The following is a 24749-nucleotide window of genomic DNA, read 5'->3' as shown; positions in this document are numbered from 1 at the left end:
TACCAGGGGATGGAAGGGTGGAGGCCCAGCAGTTGGTGGGGAAAGCCAAGGCTGGGGTGGTTGAGGGCACTGTGCCCTGAGCATGTTACAGGTCAAATCTTCAGAAAGTCACAAGTAAGGCAAAACCAGGTTTCTTGTACGATTGCAGCTCCACTTACACAGGTGTATGTGCGTTTGTGTGTTTGTGCTTAAAATTCACATCCTGTAAAGTTCACAATTTCCATCAATTTATAGTGAGAAGTACAGTTGTTGGTGGCATTTGAACATTCATAATACTGTGCTATCACCAGTATGGTCTAGTTCTAGAACATTCTCATTACTCCAAAAGGAAACATGGTACCAATTGATGAGTCACTTCCCATTTCCAATTCTCACCAATCCCAGTAATCATTGATTTTTTTTTCTCTCTAGAGAATGTCATATTGTGGCAATTTCACATGAAATTGTGCAGTTTGTGACTTTTTATGTTTAGCTTCTTTCAATCGATCCAGGCTTCTTACAGTTTTGTCAATATTTCATGACTTTTTATGGCCCAGTAATATTAGGCTGGATGAATATGTCACATTTTGTTTATTTACTATTTTGTGTTCATCAAATGATGGACATTTGATTTGTTACCATCCTCATTTACTGTGAATAGGGCTGCTATTTGTATTTGTATGCAAGTTTTGTTGTGGGCTTGTTTTCAATTCTTCTAAGTACTGTGTATAACTAGAAGAGGAACTTTGAGGCCCTGTGGTAAACCTATGTTTAATAACCCATCTACTAAAAATACAGTATAAATCAAACTTGGGCAAATTCAACACAAAACTTTTATCACAGTAGTTCAGTCCTGAAATCACTGCAATGGCTGGAGTTGTTTTGATCCAAAATTGAGAGCCAGAGCTTCTTCTGGATCTCCCATGTGCATACATAGCCCAAGGTCTTGGGTCATCCTATGCTGCTTTTCCAGACTGTAAGCAGAGAGCTGGATTGGAAGTGGAGCAGCTGAGAATCAAACTGCCACCTATAGGGGTGTCTGTGTTGCAGGCAGGAGACCAGTGCTTAACGCCCTGTTGTCACACTCTAACTGGAAGAAAGATCCCTCATGATACCAGGAGAAAAGGAATGAAACAAAAAATTAGAAGGAAAAACTGTATTTCATGGGATGTAAATTCTATGATCATAAGAAGGAGCCTAAGTAAAAGTGTTACGAGCTGACCATATCTATCCTGGAAAGGAATGGAAGGCAGACACTTAGAAGCTCAGGAGTCTTTTGTTCTTTTTAAAAAATAATTATTTTTATTGGAAAGGTAGATACACAGAAGGAGATACAAAGAGAAAGATCTGTCCACTGGCTTACTTCCCAAGTGGCTGCAACAGCTGGAGCTACACTGATCTGAAGCCAGGAATCAGGAACTTCTGGATCTCCCATGTGGGTGCACAGTCCCATGACTGTGGGCCATCCTCTACTGCTTTTCCAGGCCACAGGCAGGGAGCAGGAAGGGAAGTAGAGCAGCTGGGACATGAACCGGCACCCATATGGGTTCCTGGGACATACAAGGAGAGGACTTTAGCCACTATGCTACCATGCTGGGCTCAGCTTGGGAGTCTGTTCACCAGCTGGTGTCAGCCAGTGGACTAGCTCATTGCACCACACGTGGAAGAGGGGAGCAGCCTCAGTCAGCCATGTTCAGGGGTTCTTAAGCATGGTCATCGAATCAACTAAAAGAACTGGTACATGATATGAATCATTCAATCAACCAAGCTTATGAATGATTCAGTCAACTGTAGTGACATGGAACAGGTTCCCAGTTTAAGCATCATGCATGTGAAGCTATCCAATTGTTGTAGGGTTTTTGACCCTGAATACAGCAGCAACCTCAATTCTTGCCTCTCAGGAAGGAAGAATTTTCATGCGGACACAGTTTAGTTTTAAAGCAAGATTTATTAGAAAAGCCGGGGACCCGGATGAGGACAAGATAGTGTGCTCGTGGGACAAAAATTGGTAGGCCTGGAAGGAGATGCTGAAAATGGTTTTCTTCCAAACATCCCTTTTATCCCACTTTGATACGCAGCATTCTGGATACGAATGGCAGCAGCAGCAATGAAACGGGTGATATCAAACGCAGCTGTCTGGAGACATTTATCTCCAATCCATGGAGCTTTATATTGTGTTTGCCGTAAATCTACATATTCTCCTCTTCTGGATTACTATAATTGCAAAGTAGAACTTGCTTTGACATCGGATGGCAGGACCATAATATGTTATCACCCTTCCATGGATATTCTGTATGAACATACCAAACCTATCCCTCGACCAGATCCTGTGCTTAATAATGAAGAAACACATGATCAAGTGCTGAAAACCAGACTGCAAGGAAAAAGTGAGCACTCTGAGCAGGGACCCATGGTGGAGCAACTTAGCAAGATGTTCTTCACTACTAAGCACCGTTGGTATCCTCAGGGACATTATCACAGACGTCGTGAGAAGCTAGATCCTCCCAAGGACAGGTGCTGCTGAGGTTCTTGGAATCAAAGAATGCTAGCCTGTGCTCCAGTTTCCATTTGAGAAAAATCCAGTCTGGTATCTTCACCTTATATGTTACATAGTAAAAAATCATTAAATATTCTTTCATTTAAAAAAAAAAGCTGAGAAAGGAGGCTCCCATCCTAGTGATGGGAGGAGGCTTTGAGAAAGAACCCTTACCCCCTGCCATAATGGCAGGAGGAAAAGTGGAAAAAAAAAACCCTAGACCTCTGCCATGGTGGCAGGAGGAAAAGTAAAAAGACCCATATTAATGGTGGGGAAAGCATCTTTTAAAGTTTTACTTCAAAAGGGCTTTTCCAAAGGCAAAAGGAAATTCCTGGTCCCCACTGGTATTTGGCTTTGGGGCAAAAGGCCAGACAGGTGTCAGACATGCTCAATGATAAGGAAACCAGCCTGAGGCCCTCCCACACAATGGCTGGAGAAAGTCGCTGATATTTCAGGTGGCAAATGCCCTAACTGCCTACTCCCCAAGTCTAACTCCTCACACACAATCAGTAAGAGTCACATCCCACCTCCCAGTGAATAACAGAACCAGGTAAACAGGTCCTCCCACTTGCATTTACTGAAAACAATTTGGGTCAATCAGTTTACTACCTGAGCTATAAAAGCAAGATCTCATCCTGGAATGAGATACCATCTGGTGATAAGCACCCCCACTGGTCTTTCAGGACTTTCCAAGAACCCAAGGTTATGGCAAGGGTCAGGTTATAGACATGTCCCAGAAATGTTTCGAAAGACCTGGCATTACTGTAGCCATTTTCCATTGTCTGGGCTGCCACACTAGAAGCCAGGAACTCCATCCTGATCTCCTATGTGGATGGCAGGGACTTTGAGCCATCTACTGCCTCCCTAGGCAGGGAGCTGACTCAGAAGCTGGGACTCAAACTGTGGCTCTGATAAGGGATGCCAACATCACAAGTTGTTGGCATTCAGGGTGCCCAACCATCCTGTTTTTAAAGATTTATTTATTTATTGGAAAGTCGGATATACAGAGAGGAGGAGAGACAGAGAGGAAGATCTTCTGACCAATGATTCACTCCCCAAGTGAGCTCAACAGCCGGTGCTATGCTGATCCCAAGCCAGGATCCAGGAACTTCTTCCAGGCCTCCCATACAGGTGCAGGGTCCCAAAGCTTTGAGCCGTCCTCGACTGTTTTCCCAGGCCACAAGCAGGGAGCTGGATGGGAAGCGGGGCCACCAAGATTAGACCGAGATTAGAACCGGTGCCCATATGGGATCCTGGGGCGTTCAAGGCAAGGAATTTAGCGCTAGGCCACGCTGCTGGGCCCAAAACCTTCTGTGTTTAGAAAAGAACCTCACCTTATCAGTTAGGACCCCAAAAGTCATTGAGGAAGAGTGGTGTAAAGCGATCAGTTACAGAGTGGGCCCAGGGGGTAGGGACTCACAGATAGAGTGCAGCACTCCATAGCCAAAGCCAAATTCCAACAGAGGGCAGCCTTGAATACTCGGCCTGAGGAGAAGAGGAGGGGAGTGGCACTGGATCCAGCAAAAGGGGGTGCAGGTGTGGAGGAGCCAAGCCGCAGGTGGTGTGACCTACAGCAGACAGGTGGAGTTCACCCAGTAGGGAGAGAAACATCCAACCTCTCTACCCACCCAACAATTTCCTTCCCAATAGGAGAGCAAGCCTCCCTGGAGGCAGGGAGTGATGCTGGGTGAAGCTGGAAGGGTAAATACAAAGTAGCAACTCCTACTGTCAGGAAAACAACTCAGCCAAAGTGTGGTTCCTTGCTGGATTGTTCCATTGCAGGCAGAGCCCAGCAGATGTCTCTACAACCACCTGAAGGCGTTTCTACCTCCCTTTGCGTGGACATGGGACAACCCCACTGAGAATTCTGTAATCTATTTAGGCATTGTCTGCCTCTTGTGGAGTTGGTCTTTACTATCAATATGAGTTTGGAAGTTGATGTTGCTGATAAGGGCCTTTTACAATTCATTCTTTCGCTGTCTCTGCTGCCTCCAATGACCATCCTTGATCTTTAGCTCCCTCCTTCTGTGATGCGTGTCCTCCCTTAACTGATTCAACTTTAAGTTGTAGGGCCCAGCGTGGTGGCGCAAGTGGTTAAGGTCCTCGCCTAGCACGCCCGGGATCCCATATGGGCGCCGGTTCTAATCCCGGCAGCCCCGCTTCCCTTCCAGCTCCCTGCCTGTGGCCCGGGAAAGCAGCCGAGGACGGCCCAAAGCTTTGGGACCCTGCACCCGCGTGGGATCTCCGGAAGAGGCTCCTGGCTTCGGATCGGCATAGTATCGACCCGTTGCGCTCACTTGGGGAGTGAATCATCGGACGGAAGATCTTCCTCTCTGTCTCTCCTCTCTATATATCCGCCTTTCCAATAAAAAAAAATAATAAAAATAAATCTTTAAAAAAAAAAACATTAAGTTGTAGAATGAGGATTGTAGTAGGATTGTGTTACTGATTGATATGCACTATGTCTATGTGATATGCACTCAATATGTCTATTGAGAACTTCCTGATCACAGGGTCAGGATGGATAACATCCTGCTTTAAGGTGAAACAATTGGCAGAATTATCCTTAGAAACACCTACTTGACTGTGATATAAAAAGTCTGTGCCAGAGCTTGTGACTGCTTCTGTATGAATAAAGCGGACAGCTTTCTCACATGGTCCGTTATGATCCTGGAATTGTAGTGGTCCGTTTATTTTCTTGACACCTATTCCACATACCCTTCTTGGGTTCTGAACTCGGCTGGAGCTGGACTCTGGCAGTTCATAGTTACTATTTGAATGAAAAGACATCAAGTACAAGTAGTGTGGTTAACTTACTTTTTTTTTTAGTTTATATATTTTAGTTTGAATTTTTGAATTATATGGTACAACTTAGTATAGACTGGGATTCCCCCCCAAACTCCCACCTCCACCCCCCCAGATTTTCTCCATACCTTTTTAATTAGCTTTGGTATTATTGTTGTTATTACTATTGAAATGCAGAAAAATGAAAGAGATCTCCCATCTGCTCATCCACTCTAAATGTAACATTCCAGGAGCCTGGGATTCAATCTGTGACTTCCTTGTGGGTGGCAGGCACCCAGTGACCTGAGCCATCACCTGCTGCCTCCTGGGGCTGCACAATGGTGGGAATCTGCAATTAGGAGCAGAGTCTTAACTGCTGCACCAACCTTTGTGTTATTAATTTTAACTTAAGGGAATCCTGAACTTGTATGAATTTACAAGGTGTACTGGAATTGACCTTGAATCCTATTTTCATTCTAATCTAGGATTTCTACTTGCTCACCAAGCTTACACTGTAGCGCCCTTTCTCTGCTGTCCGTTGGGTATATCACCATATTGCAAAAAGTTTTTTTATTTTCTCCTGCAATTATCCTCTTGACAGATCTTATTAACTATAAATGCACTTCCCCTTCCAATAAGTATAAACAAACTCAAAGCAAACTGTCTGAGCACATGAGCATCTGAGACTTCCAGCAGAAATGCTTAATAGATTTCAAACTCCCAATAGGGTATTGATCCATCTCTCATTACAAAGAAGGTGTATAAATCAGCAAGATAAATATTCATTTCCTTATTACTCAATAAACAGGATATGAATAAACAATTCTTTGGAAAATGGATAAGTACACACCTCCAACTCCCTGGGCTGCCACTTTCTTTGTCTACACTGCTCTGCCCTGCCCAGAGAGATGTGTCACTGCAGCATGCCACAATTATCAAAAAGCCAAGTGATGTTCTGCATGCTGAGGGGAGAGTGAAAGGATACTAGGCTAGCAGGTGCACCTGTTTCATTTGTATCACTTGGGCTTGAGATGTTAGGAAGGATGGCCAAAGACACTGTGAATGCCAAGTAGCCCCCACAAGGCTTAATCACAAGAGGAAGTTGATACAAATGCTGTGGAAGAGCATACAAAACCTGAAGAACAAAATGAAGGTATAAAGCCAAATGAAAAGGGAAATATGAAACTGGACCGAGTCTGATTTCCACTGTGTCAAACACTGAAATACATCCCGAATAAGGCTGAAAGACTTCAAGTTGTTAATTTTCTGTTTAATGAATCACTATTTAAATAGCATATCCATAGTGATCTCCTTGCTTTTTATGAGTTTTTCTTCTACTGTGAGATTCAAAAGAAAAAAACACAAACCTATTGGCTACAAAAATGCACATCTGCTGTAAGTATTAAATTTGAGTGACTAAATGGAACTCTAGGAAGCATTCCAAGAGACATTGTGACTCCAATGGCAGGAGACTGCGCAAGGCTGGCGGGGGATTGCCTCGGCCTGTCCTGCACCCAAATGGAAAACATCAACCAGATCCTGCCAATGGAAAACGCAGAACCCACCTGAACGCCTTGAGCTCCCAGGAAGGGAACACCCACATCTGGCAAAGACTCATTTATAGCACAGGAGGTCCTGGGCTCCACAGGCAGGGCCTTGCCCCTATTATCTGTGTAGAGAGCAAGTAACCAGGAGGCCAGGATGCAGTGACTTTCTCCTGATGATACTTCCGTGGAGGGCAAGCGTCTCAACATCCCCAATGCCCAGCCAAGTCGGCTTCTGGAGTGCTCTTGCTTCAAAACTGGGCTCTTGGATGGGGAAGTCATGGCTCATTATGCAGCCCCACTGGCACCTGCAAGTACCACCCATAACCCAGGGTAGCACGGATTTTTGCTCCTTTACCTGTTGATTGTTCATGAACTCCCCAGACAATTGCAACAGGTTTGTCTTCCAGATCTTTGTGGATTGATATGATAACATCAGTCTTCTGCAGATCCCAGGCTTGGCTAGGCTGCGAATAACCTGGAGACAATGCTGTTGGCAGCAAATACCTTTGATAGCTGAGACAGCGGCACCCGCAGCTGTTGAAGATAACGTAGCCTGGCTCTTGCATGATCACTGGGCACAGCACTGCCTTGGTACAGTAAGCCTCCAGGCCCACCACCTTGGTCCAGTCAGGCCCCTTTTAAGAGATGAATTGAGAGGCTTTGCAAAGGATGTATGTAGGTCAGCAAGAACAGAGCCTCAAGACCAGAGTGAGGGACTGTGTGTTTATCTTGGGAAGGGTATGGATTTGGCGTTTGCCTCCAGGATCTGCATCCCATCTGGGCACTGGGTTTGAGTCCTGGCTGCTCTACTTCTAGTTCCAGCACCCTGCCAATGCATCTGAGAAAGTAGCAGTGGATAGTCAAGTGCTTGACTCCTGGCTTCAGCCAGGCTCAACCCCAGCAGTTGTGGCCTTCTAGGGAGTAAACCAGGGTTGGAGGATCTTTCTCTCTTTCCTTAACTGCGCCTTTTGAATATTAGAGGCCATTGAAAATGGAAATAAGTGAATGAGAAAGATGGCTCTATAAATCTGTATACCAGCAATCTGTATACCATCTTACAATTAGCCCATTAAGATGTATGTTCTATAACCATGGATTAAACCAATTGTGAACTGAAAACTTCTCATAAAAGATTTATTTTATTTATTTGAATGGCAGAGTTACAAAGAGCGAAGGGGAATCACAGATGTTCCATCCATTGGTTCATTCATCAAATGGCTGTAACAGCTGGGGCTGGACCTGGTTGAACCCAGGAGTCAGGAGCTTCATTGGGTCTCCCACATGAGTTCATGGGCCCAAGACCTTGGGAGTATCCTTTGCTGCTTTCACTGGGTGTATTAGCAGGGAGTTGAAATGGAAGTGGAGCAACCAGGACTTGAAGCAATACTTACATAAATTGCCAGCATTGCAGGTGGCAGCTTAATCCATTACATCTCTGGTAGGGCCAAAAACCAGTTTTTTGTTGTTTTTGTTTTGTTTTTGTTTAAAGAGATTGCATCTGTGTTGAATATATGTGGACTTTTCCTTGGTGTTTTTCTCCAAATAATATAATACAACTATTTACACATTTATGTAGTTATTGCTTTTTAAATATTCATTTTCATTACTTAAAGAAGATTCATTTATTAGCTATTTGATAGGCAAAGTTACAGAGAGAGGGGGAGAGAGACACATCTTTCAGCCACTGGCTTAATCCCTAAAGGGCCACTAGGGTTGGATCTGGGCCAGGCTGAAGCCAGGATCCAAGAATTCCACCCAGGTCTCCCACGTGGATAGCAGAGGTCCAAGTACTTTGGCCATCTGCTGCTGCTTCCCAAGGTGCATTAGCATGAAGGTGACTCAGAAGCAGAGCAGTCAGAACTCAAATTGATACTCATATGGGATGCTGGAATGCAAGTGTTGGCTTAGCCTGATACACCAAAATGCTGCCTCTGTATTGGGTATAATAATTAATCTAGAGATGATTTAGAGTATACAGGGAGGTATGTGTGGGTTATATATAAACACTATGAAAGGAACTGGAACATCCACAGATCTTGGTATCTTTAAGGGGTTCTGGAACCAATCTCTTCCCTCCTCCTCCGGTACCCCATGCTACAGGACAACTTTAGTATCATTGATCCAACCCTGGACTAGATTTATAGTACCCTGATGGAATAAAGGTATGGAACAGAAATGAGGTTGAAGTATTTTATTTAGAGATTTATTTATTTTTATTGGAAAGGCACATTTACAGAGAGGAGAGACACAGAGAGAGATCTTATATTCTCTGGTTCACTTCCCAAATGGCTACAGTGACAGAGCCAAGCTGATCCAAAGTCAAGAGCCAGGAGATTCTTCCGGGTCTCCCACATAGATGCAGTGTTCCAAAGCTTTGGGTCATCCTCCACTGCTTTCCCAGGCCGTAAGCAGGGAGCTTGATGGGAAGTGGAGTAGCTGGGATAGAAACTGGCACCCATGTGGAGTCCCAGTGCTTTCAAGGTGAGGATTTAGCCAATTGAACCATCATGCCTGGCCCAGTTAAAGCATTTTAAAAGTTATCTACCCTGCACACCTGAGTTACTCTTTGGCAACTCTTGCATTTGTAGAGTGAGGTGGTAGACCTTGTTACTAAGAGCACCCATCACTACAGCTAAAGTCTCTGGGTTCGAGTCCCAGCAACCCTGCTGATTCATGATGTAGATGAAGTCTCAGTCCATAGAGTGAGAAGAAAGGCCCCCAGAGCTCAGGGTCACTTGTAATGTGTGCTCGTGCATATTGGTGAATAGCCTGTGCATGTGTGCTCTGCTTTTGGGTCAACTAGTGTCAGTTACTGTGGCAGTTTGAGAGGGAACTGGGCACCATCACGTCTTTTTTTTTTTTTTTTTTCCCTACTCATTCTCTCATCCAGCCAAGCCAGTGGGGCCATCATTAGGCAAGTTTTGGTGGAAACTCCAAGCACATATTGTTTGTTAAAGGTTTCACCACAAAGTAATGCTCTTCCCTTTGGCCTGAATTCCACAGTAGGAGGGAAAGTGTACACAGTAGGAGCTTTGCTTGCTTTTTCTTTCCTTCCTTCCTTCTTTCTTTCTTTCTTTTCTTCCTTCCTTCCTTCCTTTCATTCTTTGCCCTGTTTAAAGATAATTTTTAAATTCTTGAAGGACACATAATAATTGTACATAATTACGGAGCACAGCATAACATTTCTGTACCTGTATTCACCATGCAATGGTCAGATCAGGGTGGTTAGCACCTCCGTCACTCAGGACAGTTAGCATTGCTTTGTGCTGGAACATTCAAGATCTTCCCTATCAGTTGTTTTGAGGCAGATAATTCTCTGAGTTCAATCAGTTCCCTTACTGTGCTACAGAGTATTAGAAGATGGTTCTCCCATTCAACTACACTTCCTTCCACATCAGCCTCTCTTTCTTCCTTCTCCCTGTCCCTCCATCCCCACCCCCATTCTTCCATGAGGGATTTTGCAGAGGAAAGAGAAAGGAGAGAAATTAGTAATTTAAATATCATGCAGCATGCAAGCATAGAAGGCACTTGCTTCTTAAAGGTCACACTGAGAAAATAGAGAACTTGGGTAAATTATTCTGTGGTGGTGTTAAACCTACGGTAATTGGCATCATCAAGCTTAAATACTCATGGAAATTGACTTTGTGGTGAGCCGCAGAAATCAGTACAGTCATTTAGGGACTGCCGCTTGTGGAGAGCATCTGTGAGCCACGCTTCTGGGTCCAGCTGGGGTGCTCTCCTGGCCCGTGCTGTGTACTGGCTGTCCTCCATCTCATCCACCTCACACCCCACCTGTTGATAAAGCATTCAAAGTGCATGTGTAGTCTGATCACCTCTCATCCCTTCCGCCACTGCCACCACTCTCTGCCATCTGCACCAACAGCACCTATCTAGACCCCTAACCTCTGTTCTTGTCCCAGGGAGGACCCTAATTTGATCTTTGTCTGAAAATCTTCACCTAGAGACTCAAGCCCAAAGTGCATCCATGGTCTGTAGGGACAAGGCTGGCCTTCAGTCACTTGTTGAACCTCACTCTCCTGCAGCCACGGTGACCTCCATAGGATGTGCCAGACAACCTCTAGCTGTAGGTCACTGGCTCATCTTTCTGCCAGTGACTTAACACAGGTGATACACACAGGCCCAAATGCTACCTTCCCACCTAGGATGCTGGCTCTAGCTTTGTTGTTCTTCACAGCACTTACTGTCTTCTGACATTCTGCCCATCACATGAATTCATTTTGCTCATCTTTCTGCTGACATTAAGTTTCAGAAGGGCCAGAAAAATTTTTTTTCTGTCTTTCTTATTACTGGCTTCCCAGTGCCTAGTCTCCAGGACCTGCACATAGTAGGTGCTCAGTATATCTTTGTTGGCTATTAAGTGTTGAATGACCCCCTTCATAGTCACTGAGCACTGTAGAATTCAGCTGTGCATGCCCCTGGACCAGCTCACCCTTCATCCAGGCTTTTTGCCCATGTCCTGTGCATGGTGTCACAAGACTCCAAGTCTCCAATCTGACAATTTGGGATCATCCTGGATGCCTCCTGTGTTTTCAGCCCTCTGTAAGCATCTCCAAATCCTCATTGTTTTCCAAACCACTTCCATCTTCCTGCCTGCCTCACTTCCACTGGCCGGGGTTAAGTCACCTGCATTTCTTCTCTCAGTTCAGGAAACTCTCCTCTTCCTCTGCTTGTGCTGCTTCTACCTCCTTCAATTCATGATTTGTGATGCAGTTGATTACCAGGGTCTCTCAACATGCAGAGCTGCTTCAAGTTCACACTGTCAGCAGCTGCCCCTCACCTGGAGCCAAGCCTATCTGTGCCCTTGTTACCCCTTTCCCTCAGAGCCCCCTGCACTTCTTCTGCCTCTTGGATCTGAGCTTTCTCGTATATTCTTCTCTTGATAGAAAACTCGTTTATACATCCCTTCTCTATCTGCTCAACACTTCAGCATCCCTCCTTCCCCATGGCTGGCACTCTGAGAAAACCCCAGACTTCCCCACCTTAGTTTCTACCACCTGTTTTATTAACTATCTCTTCGCGCCTGCCTTGCCATGTCACACACTTGTTCCACCTTGTTAGTCCTGAGATGAAAGTAATGAAGGGCTGGGTTGGAGAGGTGGTCCTAGAGCTGGGTCTCGACGCTGAGCAGGAATTGGCTACGTTACAGAGAAGAGGTGGATAATTTGCTGTTCTAAGAGTACTGTGAACAGAGTTCTGTGTTAGTCCATTTTGTGTGACCATAAAGAAATGCCTGGCACTGGCTATGAGAGAAGAAAAAGAGCCTGGAAGTAAAAAAAAAAAAAAAATTAATTAAAAAGAAACCCTGAAATCAAGTAGCAGCAGGTGTGCTCATATTAATTGAAATGACGACACACAGAGGGGAAGCAAGCGAGGGAGGCGTGCAGGAGCTGAGACCAAGACATAGGCGTTTGGCTTCTCCTTTCCAGCTACTCTAGGGTTATGTATTAGTTAATTATAAACAACTGTTGGTCAGTATATTTATTTCCAATGTATCCCAGTACATATTAATGCATTCAGTTTCCTCCCCAGCCCATCCCCTGCCTTGCCCTGACCTCTGTGAGTGACCCAGCTGGGCTGCAGGATATCAAACACCAGTTGCTTTCCTGCTATGAGTTGAAGGAAAAGCCAGGATGTCCCCACAGCCTAAGGGTTGCGAGCAGAGCGGGTCAGCCTACTCCCTCCCCCGTGATGGGGCCTTTCTCTGACTGGCCCAGCAGACCTTTAGCAGCTTCCCTGGTTACTTTCCCACCTGCCTCCTCTCATTGGCTGGTGGAGGAAGAGGGAAATTGTTACCACAATATCTGGACTCCCCGGGCCTCAGCTAACCTGTAAAATGCACCACACGTGTAGGTCTGTCATTTGCTTTGTCCTTTCTAACAAGCCTGTGAAGTATCCACGCTTGTCCGTCTGTATCAAGGCAGCAATGGCAGAGAGGGAGTGACTCACCAAGGTGTCATAGCTGGTGGGAGTGAGTGGGTCCTGGAGCCTGCAACTGGCCCTGCCTCCTTGGCTCCCTGCTGCTCAAATGCAGCACAAGCTCTAGATCCCAGACTTTGGGATTTTCCTCCTTGACCTTTTGAGCACCATTTCTCTTCCCTGTTCCTTTGCAGGCAGGTTTATGCAATTATCAAGAGATCAGATGTGGAGGGAGTGAATTTTATGGGCTGGCTGTGCTTTAAGCAGCCTGATACCAATTCATGCTTGGCTGCCACCTGAGTGTGGGTGCACACAGAGGACCGTGTGTTGCTTTCAGGCCCCTTTGTCATATTCCTCTCTGTGCATATGTACATTTCACCTTAGCTCCTCTACTTTTATTTATTTGTTTTTATTGGAAAAGCAGACATACAGAGAGAGGGATGGATAGTGAGAATGATCCTCCATCCACTGGTTCACTCCCCAAATGGCTGCAACAGCCAGAGCTGAACAAATTCAAAATCAGGAGCCAGGAGTTTCTTCTGGTTCTCCCACGTGGGTGCAGGGTCCCAAGGCTTTGGGCCGTCCTCTATTGTTTTCCCAGGCCACAAGCAGGGAGCTGAATGGGAAGTGGAACAGTGGGGATACAAACAGGCACCTGTAGGGGATTCTGATGCTTACAAGGGAAGAATTAGCTAATTGAGTCATCACACTGGGCTCTGGCTCTTCTACTTTTTAAGAATCTAGTTATTCCTTCTCTTTCCCCTCCTCTTCTGTTTCTGGGCTTTTTGTTCTCAAGGACAGTGTGATTATTGATGCTTCATTGTCTACATGCACCAACATGTCTTTTGGCTGTTTATATTTCTTTTTTTTTAGGACTTTAAAAAATCTTTTATCATCATCATCATTTTATGATACAGTTTCACAGACCCCTGGGATTTCGCTTATCCCACCCAATTCCACCCGCCCCCAACACTGAGTTTCCCTATATCATTACTAAAGCATAGTTCTTCATGAACAGTCATATGTCCATTATTGTGGGCATGGACAATGGCAGTGAGTCCAGCATCTTCTTGTCATATAGTAAACAGTTTCACTGGGAGTCCATCTTTAGTCTGGAAGTAGAAATGCATACTACATTGTTTCCCCAGGGAGGGATGGGATAAATCTGGTTTCCACTTAGCAGAACATTGTGATTGGAAAGGAGATGAGTACCTCTTTTATTAAAAGCAAATAGAATGTAGTTGTGAAAGACTGTTGGATTCTAGAATAATCATTGATGGTAATAATCACACCCATCTCGTGTTTCCTAGCTCCTTGATTTCATCCGTTCAACTGTGAACCCCAAGAGTTTAAAATGTAGTACTTCTTGTACTTATGTACATGTTCCATATTTTACGATGCAAATCCTCTCTTCCTTGATATACTACGATAATTTCCCTTATTTTTGAAAAGGAAAATGACAGGATGACTTGCCATTTTTGAATTTCTTTTGTAAATACTGTGATGGAATGGGTAGGCAAAATATGCCTAAACATACTCTTCTTTCATGAAAAATCATTCTCATTCTATCTCATGTATACTGCATTATCTTTATGAACAACCATGTGTGATATATATTACCAGAACAAGGCCTATTGTTAATGGCAAAAGTGTTCATAGCAATGCAAGAAAGACTCCTTACTGCTAGACAAGATCTGGGAGGCTAGAGGGACTCTATGATGATTAGAGACCCAAGTGGGCAGCACCAGAAACACGATGAATTGTGATTCCTTTTGGATGCAGATGGGAAGTCCGTAGGACCTTTGAAGTACTTCATAGACCCTACTTGTGTAGCCTGCACCAAAGTAGTGTCGTAAGGTTGGCTCTGTGCTTATTTCCTGATTTAATATTGCATGGCTGTGATACTTTATTAGATGAGATGAAAACAAAAGTAAAGGGCAGCTTTAAATTTCTTCTTTGTTTTCTCTTGGGACCTTTATTGTTTCTTTTTTTTTTTTTTCCCTGCTTCAATCTCTGAGCTCCTGGGGGTAAAGGAGGGCTTCATCCTCGCCTTTTTTCAAATGTCTTCCTGTTTTTTCCTGAGGGACTCTCTTTTGCCCTGTTTGTGGAGACTCATACTCATTTGTATCTTATTTCTAGTTCTGAAAATACTCTCAAATTATGTATCTGAACTCCTCCTTGTGTGAGCCAGAATCAGTTCTTCAGTTCCTTGTAAGCTGAGGAAGAAGCTACTGACTTAGATTTCATCAACCAGAGACGCATGCACAAGATCTTTTTTTTTTTTTAAGATGCCTTAATTTATTTGAAGAGTTACAGAGAGTGGGATGGATGGAGGAAGAGAGAACCAAAGAGAGGTCTTCCATCCACTGGTTCTTTCTCCAAATGGCTGCGACAGCCATGGTTGGGCCAGGGTGAAGCCAGGAGTCTGAAACTGCTTCTGGATCTCCTGTATAGGTAGAAGACTAGCTAGGACTTCAGCCATCACCCACATAGGATGCTGGCATTGCAGGTGGAAACTTTACCTGCTACATCACTCCGCCAGCCCTAAGATTGTTATTCTTTTCTAAGATTTATTTTATTGGGCCTGGCGGTGTGGCCTAGCAGCTTAAGTCCTTGCCTTGAACATGCCAGGATCCCATCTGGACTCCAGTTCTAATCCCGGCAGCTCCACTTTCCATCCAGCTCCCTGCTTATGGCCTGTAAAAGCAGTCCAGAATGGCCCAAAGCCTTGGGACCCTGCACCCGTGAGGGAGACCTGGAAAGAAGTTCCTAGTTCCCAGATTTGGATTGGCGCAGCACCGGCTGTTGCGCTCACTTGGGGAGTGAATCATCAAATGGGAGATCTTCTTCTCTGTCTTTCCTCCTCTCTGTATATCTGACTTTGTAATAAAAATAAATAAATCTTTTAAAAAAATAAAGTGCTGGGAAGGCACTTAAAAAAAAAAAGATTTATTTACTTTAAAAGCAGAGTAATAAAGACAGAGGCAGAGATATCAATCTTCTATTTGTTAGTTAACTTCCCAAATATCTGCAATGGATAGGGCAAGGTCAGGTTGAAACCAGGAGTCAGGAACTCCATCTGGGTATCACGGGTGTGTGGCAGGGACCCAAGCACTTGGGACATGTACTGTATTGTGACATGCATTAGCAGGGAGCTGGATCAGAAGTGGAGCAGGTTAAGCCTCTACCTGGGCTACTGGCATCCCATATGGGTGCTGGTTTGAGATCCAGCTACTCTATTCCCATTCCAGCCCCTGATAATGTGCCTGGAAAAACTACAGCGGATGACCCAAATGCATAAACCCCTACTCCTATGTCTGCATAATGAGAGACACAAAAGAAGCTTTAGAATCCTGGCTTTGGTATGGTCCAACCCTGGCCATTAGGGTCATTTGAGAAGTGAACCAGCACATAAAAGATATCTGTATCTCTCTGTCCCTTTTCCTCTCTCTATGATTCTGCCTTGCAAATAATTAAAACACATATCTTAAACAAACAAACAAAAAAAAGAGGTGGATCAACTGGAACTCAAACTGTCATTCTAACAGGAGATGTCGGTGTTATAGACAGCTTTGCTCACTGCATTGCCACATTGGCCCCATGTGCAAGATCTGAATAAGGAACACCATGGGGAAGCAGCTAATACCTGAGCGTTGTTTGTAGAGGAGTTGAGGACGTACAGTGAGGAGGTGTGGGGAAGCAGGGTTAGCGCCTCTGTGGTGTGGAATGTGGCAGCAGCACCAAAAAAGGTGGAATCGGTTCTTCAGTTGGTCAAGCTGATTGAGTTTTCAAAAACTTCGCTTAAAGCCTAACTCGGGCCTTTTGGAAAAAATAATCAATGCAAATCTGACCAACTTCCATTTTGGAAGTAAGAAGCATCAAAAGACTCGTGCTCTCATTGTAATGATGATAATGAGTTGAGATGAAACTTTATAGAATCATAGCTACGTCCAGCCCATTGGGGCATACATAAAGAAAACTAATAAGTGAAAATCCAAGGACAGAAAGGATCCATGGCTGATTTCGTTCTTTTTTTTTTTTCAAGATCTTTTTTTTTTTTTGGAAAGTTAGATTTACAGAGAGAAGGAGAAACAGATCCTCCATCTCCTGGTTTACTCCCAAAGTGGCCGCAACGGCTGGAGCTACACCGATCCAAACCAGGAGCCAGAAGATTCTTCCTCTAGGTCTCCCATGCAGGTGCAGGGTCCCAAGGCTTTGGGCCATCCTCGATTGCTTTTCCAAGCCACAGGCAGGGAGCTGAATGGGAAGTGGAGCAGCTAGTATATTAACCAGTGCCCACAAGGATCCTGGCACATGCAAGGCAAGGACTGTAGCCGCTAGGCTGTTGCACCAGGCCCCTGATTTCATTGTCATTAACGTAACAACAGCAAAGAAGCAGCTATCCATAATTGTAGACAAGAAGAAAGCAGCTTCATTTTTAGTGTAATTTTAAAGGTGGGATGTGATGTACAGTGATGGTTTCTTAAATAATTGCTTATTTTACTTGAACGTCAGAGTTATGGAAAGAAAGAGGAGAAAGAGAAAGACTGATTTTCCATCCATTGGTTCACTCCCCAAATGGCTGCAATAACTAGAACCAGGCTAATCTGAAGCCAGGAGCTGGGAGCTTCTTCTGGGTGTCCCATGCAGGTGCAGGGCCTCAAGGACTTGTGCCATCTTCTGCTGCTTTCCTAGACCATTAGCAGGGAGCTGGATGAGAAGTGGAGCAGCTGGGACTTAAACTGATGCCCACAAGTGATGCCAACACTGCAGGTGAAGGGTTAGGCTGTGATGCCACTGTGCCAGCCCCTTAATGATGATTTCCATTTCCTGTATGGTGAAGACACAGGGAAGTCTGAAGCTAACTGCTCACTCTTTTCCATGCTCTTTCCTTTCACTGGTGTGTTCACAGAGAGGTTAGGATGAGAGATCTGAGAGAGAGACTCTCTAGAGCACAATATGCCAGGCCTGTTGAAATCACAGAGTGATGTAGAGAATGGAGAAGCACTCTGGGCCTTGTGATGAATATGAAGGGCGCAGGTGCCCATGGCTCGGGGAGAGATGTGTAAGCTAAGTAAAGGGTCCTGGGAAGAACTGTATCAGGCAACAGCTAGGAGAAGCAGGAATGCTTGGCAAGACCCCTGAGATGCGGTCACGTGGGTCCAGATGGTGTCTGTGCATGGGTCAGAAGGAAGACAATGTCAAATACTCACATCTCAAGCTCTACCAAAGGAAAGTTGTAATACCATGAGGCAGAGACTAGGGTGAGGCAAATGTGATCATTGAGGCACACAGCTTGGACACAGAAGCAGCGGTGTGCAAGGACTAAAAAACCAAGATACGTATGGGCAGGCATATCATGCTGCAGTTCAGCCATTGCTTCTGATGAACTTATGCAATGTAAAAGTACCTGGGTTTGAGTCCTCTCAGTGTTCCTAACTTCATTTTTCTTGCTAAATACAGCCCCCTAAAGCAGCTGGGGATGGCTTGGGTAGTTGGGTCCCTGCCATCACATGGGAGATTCAGACTGAGTTCTTGGCTTCTGACTTTGACACGACCTCATCCTGGTTGTTAGAAGGATGTAAAGGAATCATCTCTAACAATCAGCCTTCTGTCTCTCTTTCAAATAAAATAAATTATTTAAAGAGCAGAAAAATATAAGTAATATTTTAGTGCAATTTTTTGAAAACTCAAAGTTCATGCAAAAAGTACAAGATAAGCAAAATGCTGAAATTTTAAATGAAGATAGAAATAGCACCTACAATTTTTCCTGCTGCTCCACATACTAACATGGCTTAGCACAGCACTTACTGATCATATCTCATTGTAACTTAGCAAATGCCTCACTTGCCTGGCTTAAGTCCTGGCTTTGACCTGCTCTCAAATAATTCAAAGCATATGATCGACTGAATATAAGCAGCACAAAGCCCAGCCCCATTCAGTGCTAGGTGGTCCCAGTGCATTAACAGCTTGATAAAAGAAGACACACTCTTTTTTGAATATAAATATTGTATCCAGATCTTATGTTACTTCACATATTATATCTGTGAATTAAAAATTTAAGACAGAAAAGCAAGAAAATCAAAATTATTCTCCAGAGAGAAAACAGGCAGTGAAACCAAGCACAGAGATGATCTTTCTATTGTGTAATCACACTTGATATGTGAAATAACTGATAAATAACATTAAAACATCCAATGAACAATACCATGTAGTGGGCAACAATGTGAACAACTGGGGAATTTTCCTGAAGAAATAAAAGATAACAGAACAAAATGGAAATGCTGTAAGTAAAAAAATATATAAAAGATACAAAGAATTCTTTTTTTTTCCAAATAATTCTTTTTTATTTTTTATGTTTTGCCACATGTGTAACAGTCCACTAGGGAATGATATCAATAAATGGTAAGTGGAAAATAATAATTGTAACAAAAATCAGAAAAAAAAAGTAAGCAAACAAGAAAATAAAAAACTTTTCCTCAGGAGCATAAACAAAGCCATAAATCTCAAAGTGTCACTCATACCTAGAGATTACATTTTTTGAATTCTGTGCATTAGTTATCACAGAGTAGGGGGAAAGTGTTTGGGTTATTATTTTAATGATTTTCAGTTGCATTTATTTAGTTGGAAAAGATTGCAACCCTTTTTTAAATTTTGTTTTCCATTTTTTTCTTTATTTTTGACAGTCTTTACATAATTAGGGCACAAAGGTTCAAGGGCTACAAGAAAGTAGATAAGACTATTATTTCCACATTTTTTTCTTGTATCTGGGGTAAAGGAGGGGGTAAAGGGAGAAGCCCCGCCCAGTCTCCCACCCATCCCAGGTCCCTGATGTGGGCCATGCGCCGAGAGTCTTGCTCAAGTTGTTTTAATAGTTCAACAGTTATGAATTGCTGCCAGTCTCACCATTTCAAGCACGATGAGGTTGCTGCATAGTCCACCTTACAGTGTCTGCCCAGATTTTCACTGCCAACACATTTTTTTGAATTCGGTGCATTAGTTATCACAGAGTAGGGGAAATGTATGACGTTTTTCTTTGGGTTATTATTTTAATGATTTTCAGTTGCATTTATTTAGTTGGAAAAGATTGCGTTCCTTTTTATGACTGAGTAGTACTCCATAGTGTGTAGTGTATATGTACCACATTTTCTATAGCCAGCTGCTATAAATGTTGGAGGTACAGTTTACTCTCTTTTATACTGATTTCAATTCATATAAATTAATTTTTTTAATTAAAGATTTTATTTTATTGGAAAGTCAGATATACAGAGAGGAGGAGAGACAGAGAGGAAGATCTTCCATCCGATGATTCACTCCCCAAGTGAGTGCAACGGTCGATGCTATGCCGATCCGAAGCCAGGATCCAGGAACTTCTTCCGGGTGTCAAAGCTTTGGGCTGTCCTCGACTGCTTTCCCAGGCCATAAAAAGGGAGCTGGCTGGGAAGCTGCCAGGATTAGAACTGGCGCCCATATGGATCCCGGGTGTGTTCAAGGCGAGGACTGTAGCCACTAGGCTACGCCGCCGGGCCCATGTCAATTAATTTTTAAGAATGGATTCACTGGTTCTATTAATTTCTGAGGTCAGATGATAGATCTATTTTCAGAGATCAGGACTCTTCATATTGTCTTCCATAATGGTTGCACTAGTTCATATTCTCACAACAATGGATTATAGCACTTCCTCCCACCCCTGTTGACATCCTCATTTGCATTTATTATTTTTTGATTTTTACATGATAGCTATTCTACCTGAGATAAGATGAAACTTCGTTGTATTTTTATTTACATTTCTCTGATGACTAGTAAGCCTAAGCATTTTTTCAGATGTCTGTTGGCCATTTGAATCTCATCCCTTGAGGAATCCCCGTTCCTGTTCTTTGCCCATTTCTTGACTGTTTTGTTATTGTTGAGTTTCTTGAGCTCTCTATAGAGCCTGAATATTAATCCTCTATCCATTGTATAGTTTATAAATATTTTCTCTCATTTTGCTTTGCTGTTTCCTTACTTTGTTGATAGTTACCTTGCGGTAACCATCAGCGTGGTGCCGAAGTTCCTTAAGTTGATACAATCCCATTTGCTTATTTTTGTTTTGATTGCCTATACTTCTGGGGACTTTTCCAAGAAATCTTTGGCCTATGCCTATGTCTTACTTCTGATATTTTCTCCTGGTAAGTTAATGGTATCAGGTCACAGATCAACATCCTTGGTCTCCTTAGGGTTGATTTTTATATAAGATGTAAGTTGGAGGTCTTGTTTCATACTTTCACACAAATAGATCCAGTTTTCCTGCACTGTTTGTTCAAGTCACTGTCCTTTCTCCCTGGATTAATTTTGGTTCACTTGTCAAAAATTAGTTGGCTGTTGATGTGTGTGTTCATTTCTGGGACTTCAGTTGATCTTTAGGTCTCTTTTTGTGCCATTGTCTGGCTGCTTTGATTATAACTGAGTATCTTTAAGTCCGGTATTGTGATGCCTCTAGCTTTTTGTGTGTGTTGTTTAGGCTTGCTGTAGATGTTTGTGGTCTGTTGTGTTTCCATAAGAATGTAGCATTGATTTTATTTTTTTAATTTTTAATTTTTGGGGGGGTGCCAGTTCTTTTTTTTAAATTTTTTTTTATTTTGACAATCTTTACATAGTTAATTTGGGCAAAAAGAGTCAAGGGCTACAGGAAAGTGAGTAAGACTATTATTTCCATATTGTTTCCTTCATATATCTGAGGTAGAGGGGGATATTGAGGGAGAAGCCCCACCCGGTTTCCCACCCACCCCAAGTCCCGCATGTGGGGCATGCTCCAAGATACTCGTTGAAGTGGTTTCAATAGGTCACCAGTTTTGAAATTGCTGCCAATCTTGCCTCCTCCAAACACGATGAGGTTGTTGAAAAGTCCATTAATTGACATTGTCCATCATAGCATCTCTATTTGCCCGGTATTTTGTTGCCAACCAGTAGCTGAGGTGGTTGATTAACTTGTTCCATCTTCTGTCCCTTCATGGTTTGGGTTCTGAGTCTGGCATTTCAATTGGGGAGATCACCAAAGAAACTTCGTCTGAGGTGTTCCCAGGCCAGATACTTGTATGCACCAGCAAGCACAGGGCCCAGCACAGTCCATCACCCGGTCAGCTGGTAGTTGCAATTGCTGGGTTGGTTCTGTTTTCAGCCCCGCCTTCTACTGGAACCAATGGGTGTTGCAGTCCAGCCTGGTTCTGCACAGCACATATTCGGTCTTCACCTAAACCAGTGGGAGCTGCATCCTGATGAGAGCGGCCCACAATAACCCCCACCAGGCCCACCCCCTACCCTAGTTTGCCAATATGTGTGGCAGACCAGTCCAATCTGACCCACCTCCCCTCTGGCTCTCATACATGGCAAATGGCATTGAAGCTTGGATCCATCTAACCAGCTCAACAGTCAAGCCTTCACGGGTGTGGTTGAGTGCCTCTCTGTCTAGCTACCCCAGCACCTGCCCTAGTTCTTGTGTTCTCCCGTGGGAGTGGTAACCCAAGAGGGGGGAACCCACTATTTCCCTCCCAGGTCTCTCACTCCCGGATTGTGCACTTTCCAGGTGGTTCTGCAGTTTAACTTGACAGGATTAGCCCCCAGTGCCAGTTTCTGCCAGCTGATGCTGTGGCTATGCCCAAACAGTCCTCTCCCATTCTAATTGTAGGTTGCACCCATAGGAACAATCCACCTATCCTGGCTTTTCCCTGATCTAGTCCACATGAGGTGCACAGGTGTTGTAGCCCCGCTTAGTCTGGTCTGCCCCCATCCCAGTTCATACTTTCCAGTGGGAGTAGCTGTCCAGCAGGGGAACCACCCCTTATTCCCCCGCTGGCTCTGTCCCCTCCCTTCCTGTTTCTCACGTGTGCTGGATGGACACTGCAGTCACATCTGGTACAGTCAACCTCATCCTGGCATTCTGTAGTGTGGACTGGTTTTTATTGCAACCAAACCTGACTCGACCCTTACTCTGTTCTGGTGCTCGGATTTGCCAGTGATGATGTTAACTGATTAGCCTGGTCTGCCCCCAATCCATGCCTAATGTATGCCAGTGGGAAATTTCTTGTGGCCTGCTCTGGGCTGTTTGCATTCATGCTTCTTGTGCTTACCCGTGGGATCTGTGTCCTGCCAGAGGAGTTGTCCAGGCTCCTCCATCAGAACCTCTCCCAGTGCCAGATTTTGCGCATGCCAGTGGGTCCATGAGCCAGCCCTAGTCAGTTCCTGACTAGCTTTCGACCCAAGCTGGTTCTTGTTGTTGGATGTTTCAGCCCAGCCATGGCTTGTCCAGTCCATTCCCACATATGGCTCACACATGGTTCAGTAAGGGTTGCGACCTAGCCTAGTCCGTCCCACGTCTACCTTGGTCCTCCAGGACACCAGACAGTGCTGGGGTCTGGTCCAGCCTGGTGCGTCCAGTCCCAGTCCACACTTGTGCCAAGGGGGATTTCAACTGTTACCTGATCAGAACGCAGCCTCCATTCCAGCCCACATGCTCCTTGGCGAAAGCCTTAATCCAGGTAGTGTGTCTATTGGACAAGACCCGTGCCAAAGCTTTAGCATGAACTGGTATTTGGTGGTCAGCATTGCTAAGTGGTAACACATTCTTTAAAGGAAGAGTAACTGTCATTGGGAAACTTTAGGATGTATTCACCTCGCAGAAACACATCGGATTCAACGTGGAGCCACATAAGCAGCAATTCAAACCACCAAAATCTCAGAGCTCCCCTGCCGGGCTGCCAGCAGAAAAAGCCTGGCACCAAATGGCGCCCTGGCCACCCAAGCCCAGCTCACCATGTGCCCATGATGGCGGGAATATGGGATCTGGGCATGAGACGCCCTGTCCCAGGACCCACCCCCTGCTGAGAGGAATTTTTAATTTTTTAAAAGATTTATTTTTATTGGAAAGTCAGATATACAGAGAGGAAGATCTTCTATCCAATGGTTCACTCCCAAAGTGACCTCAATGGCTGGAGCTCAGCCAATCCGAAGTCAGGAGCCAGGAACTCTTCCAGGTTTCCCATGTGGGTGCAGGGTCCCAAGGCTTTGGGCCGTCCTCAACTGTATTCCCAGGCCACAAGCAGGGAGCTGGATGGGAAGCAGGCCACCAGGATTAGAACTGGAGACCATATGGATTTCTGGGGTGTGCAAGGTGAGGACGTTAACCACTATGCTATTGTGCTGGGCCCTAGCATTGATTTTTTATATCTGAGAAGAATGTCACAGGTATTTTGATTAGAATTTTGAAATTACTTTTGGTGGTATGGACATTTTGGTGATACTAATTCCACCAATATATGAATATGGAATGTTTTTCTCTTTATTTAATGTTTTGTAGTTTTCAATATAGAGATTTGTTTCAGCTTTTGTAACTGGGACAGATCCTGCAAGTTCTTATGAGGTTGTTTGTGTGTACAATGGCTGTTGGTTTTTATAGCCTGTTGACTTTATAGACTGCAACTTTACCAAACTCTCTTACAAGTTCCAAAAGTATCTTAGTAGAATCTTTTGGTTCCTCTATATAGAGGATCATGTCTTTTGCAAATAGACGTATCGTGACTTCCTCATTCTTTCAATATCTGTTTGTTCTAGGAAGTCTTTATTTCACCTTCGTATAAAAATATGAGCTTGTTGGGTATTGTCTATGGTTGGCAGTTTCTTCCTGTTAGGACCTGTACTGTGTCTTGTCATTCTCTCTCAGCCTGTGGCAGTTCTGATGTGAAATAAGTTGCAAATGTGGTTGGAGATGCTCTACAGGTGATCAGTCATTTCGCTGGTGCACATTTTGGCATCTTTGTCCTAAGCTTAACTACAGTGCATCATGGTGAAGATTTTTCTGGTCATGCTTATGAGGAATTTTCTGTGCTTCTTGTACTTGAATGCCCTTTTGTTTCTCCCTATTAGGAAAATTTCCAGTTACTCCTTCTCTGAACAAGTCTAATCATCCAGTCTCTTTCCACACCTTCAGGAAC

At 44.2% G+C, this 24749-nt stretch overlaps 1 protein-coding gene across 1 annotated transcript; it reads left to right on the top strand.

The window, feature by feature from the left end:
* Positions 1 to 1972: 1972 nt before the first annotated feature.
* On the top strand, positions 1973 to 2503 carry LOC121164979 (39S ribosomal protein L42, mitochondrial-like). Its single transcript, XM_040993366.1, has one exon. The coding sequence runs from the start codon at positions 2072 to 2074 to the stop codon at positions 2501 to 2503; it is 432 nt and encodes a 143-aa protein (XP_040849300.1). The 5' UTR covers positions 1973 to 2071.
* The last annotated feature ends 22246 nt before the right edge of the window (positions 2504 to 24749 follow it).

Source organism: Ochotona curzoniae, unplaced genomic scaffold (assembly GCF_017591425.1).
Source record: "Ochotona curzoniae isolate NIBS_2020 unplaced genomic scaffold, NIBS_Ocur_1.0 contig_883, whole genome shotgun sequence".
NCBI classification, from domain to species: domain Eukaryota; kingdom Metazoa; phylum Chordata; class Mammalia; order Lagomorpha; family Ochotonidae; genus Ochotona; species Ochotona curzoniae.
Note: the sequence above shows the minus strand (reverse complement) of the source record. Positions and strands in the feature narration are given on the sequence as shown.

Coding starts and splice junctions, on each gene's coding strand:
- LOC121164979 (XM_040993366.1), top strand. CDS start 2,072: ATGGCAGCAGCAGCAATGAAACGGGTGATATCAAACGCAGCTGTCTGG.